General features: G+C 35.7%; 1 protein-coding gene across 1 annotated transcript; it reads right to left on the bottom strand.

Annotated features, from left to right (window-relative positions):
- Nucleotides 1–324: 324 nt before the first annotated feature.
- On the bottom strand, nucleotides 325–1,020 carry LOC110031469 (late embryogenesis abundant protein, group 3-like). The gene is made up of 3 exons (XM_020734675.1): nucleotides 923–1,020; nucleotides 670–804; nucleotides 325–567 (listed from the first exon to the last, which is right to left on the bottom strand). Exons 1-3 carry the CDS (start codon nucleotides 977–979, stop codon nucleotides 487–489), a joined length of 273 nt encoding a protein of 90 aa, XP_020590334.1. The 5' UTR covers nucleotides 980–1,020; the 3' UTR covers nucleotides 325–486.
- Between the last annotated feature and the right edge of the window lie 222 nt (nucleotides 1,021–1,242).

Below are 1,242 nucleotides of genomic sequence, written 5' to 3'. Positions count from 1 at the left end.
AATTTTTTTTGATGAAATTTAAATGCATTGACTAGATCAATATTGTTGAATAAATTTTTTAAAATACATGAGAGATACTCAATTCCTCTACTTAATGATTCGAGTATTGCAGTTAAGTGAAATTTTATATGGCTGCTGCTTTTAAAAGATTATACACTAGCAGTTAAAATTTACCATGCCATCTAATGATTGCCAACAGATCTGTCTCAAAAGAATAATAGGAATAATAACTTGCAGGCAAAATATTTAAGTTAAAATAACCTGGGTAATAAAATTCCCATATCAAGCAAATAAATCAAAGAAAAATTCGACCAGAAAAGCAAATGTCACCTACTAATTTAATGATAGCACCAACTAAAAAGCTTCCATTTATCATTTCAAAACATGAAATTAGACAACTACCGAAGCTAAAGCATATTATTAAAATAAAAGCAGTCAAAAGCAAACATAACTAAATCGTAAGTCAATGCTAATGCCCAGTTCCTTCTATTTTTGCTCTCCCAGGCCCAAAGTGTTCTTAACAGCTTCGGTAGTTCCCTGAGCAGCACTCTTAATTTTATCTCCAGCCTGTTTGCCAAAGATTAAGGGCATTCAACAAATGTACTATTATCTAAACAATAAACAAACGTAAACAAAATCATAAACAAGTTTATGTCAATAGATACATACCTGCTGTAGATAGCTACCAGCATTATCCTTCCCTTCTACTGCATGATCCTTTGCTGCCTGAGCAGTCTCGGCAGTCTTGTCCTTGGCTTCTGCTGCCGTATCAGAAGCCTTTCCCAGCAAATTATTCGTTTTCTCCTGCAACAAAGGAGATTCATTTACTTCATAAATAGCACCCAAAAAAAAATTCTTACAACGAAAACTCGGAATTATTGAAGAACAGAGCTTAGGAGTGAAAATAAACAGAGGGAGAAACCTGAGTTTGTCCTTTAGCCTCGCCAGCATGATAGGCAGCCTTGTCCTCAGTCGACATTGTTACTGTTTCCTTTAGATTCTTGCTTTACACACAGAAGAAATCACTTGGTTAAACTGATGGAGGCAGTGGAATTTATAGGCTATGAAGTGTAATGTATGAGTGACACGTGTTTAATGCTGCATGGATAAGAAGACACGTGTAAGGGCACCTGTCGAGTGGGGGAGAAGACGAGCATATGAACCGATCTACTTCTAACTTCTAAAGTTTATCTGAAAACATTTTTCTTATCCCTGATGCTAAGTCGTATAATCAAGTGCGAG

This window comes from Phalaenopsis equestris, unplaced genomic scaffold, assembly GCF_001263595.1.
Source record: "Phalaenopsis equestris unplaced genomic scaffold, ASM126359v1 Scaffold000824, whole genome shotgun sequence".
In the NCBI taxonomy this organism is placed as follows: domain Eukaryota; kingdom Viridiplantae; phylum Streptophyta; class Magnoliopsida; order Asparagales; family Orchidaceae; genus Phalaenopsis; species Phalaenopsis equestris.
The sequence above is the reverse complement of the archived record's forward strand: the minus strand, read 5'-3'. Positions and strand labels throughout refer to the sequence as shown.

Bases quoted from the DNA above. Each gene is read 5' to 3' on its own strand.
- LOC110031469 (XM_020734675.1), bottom strand. From the start codon at position 979: ATGTCGACTGAGGACAAGGCTGCCTATCATGCTGGCGAGGCTAAAGGA. The intron at 805-922 runs GTTTCTCCCTCT...CCTTTGTTGCAG, and splicing joins AGGCTAAAGGACAAACTCAG to GAGAAAACGAATAATTTGCT. The intron at 568-669 runs GTATGTATCTAT...TTTGGCAAACAG, and splicing joins CTGGTAGCTATCTACAGCAG to GCTGGAGATAAAATTAAGAG.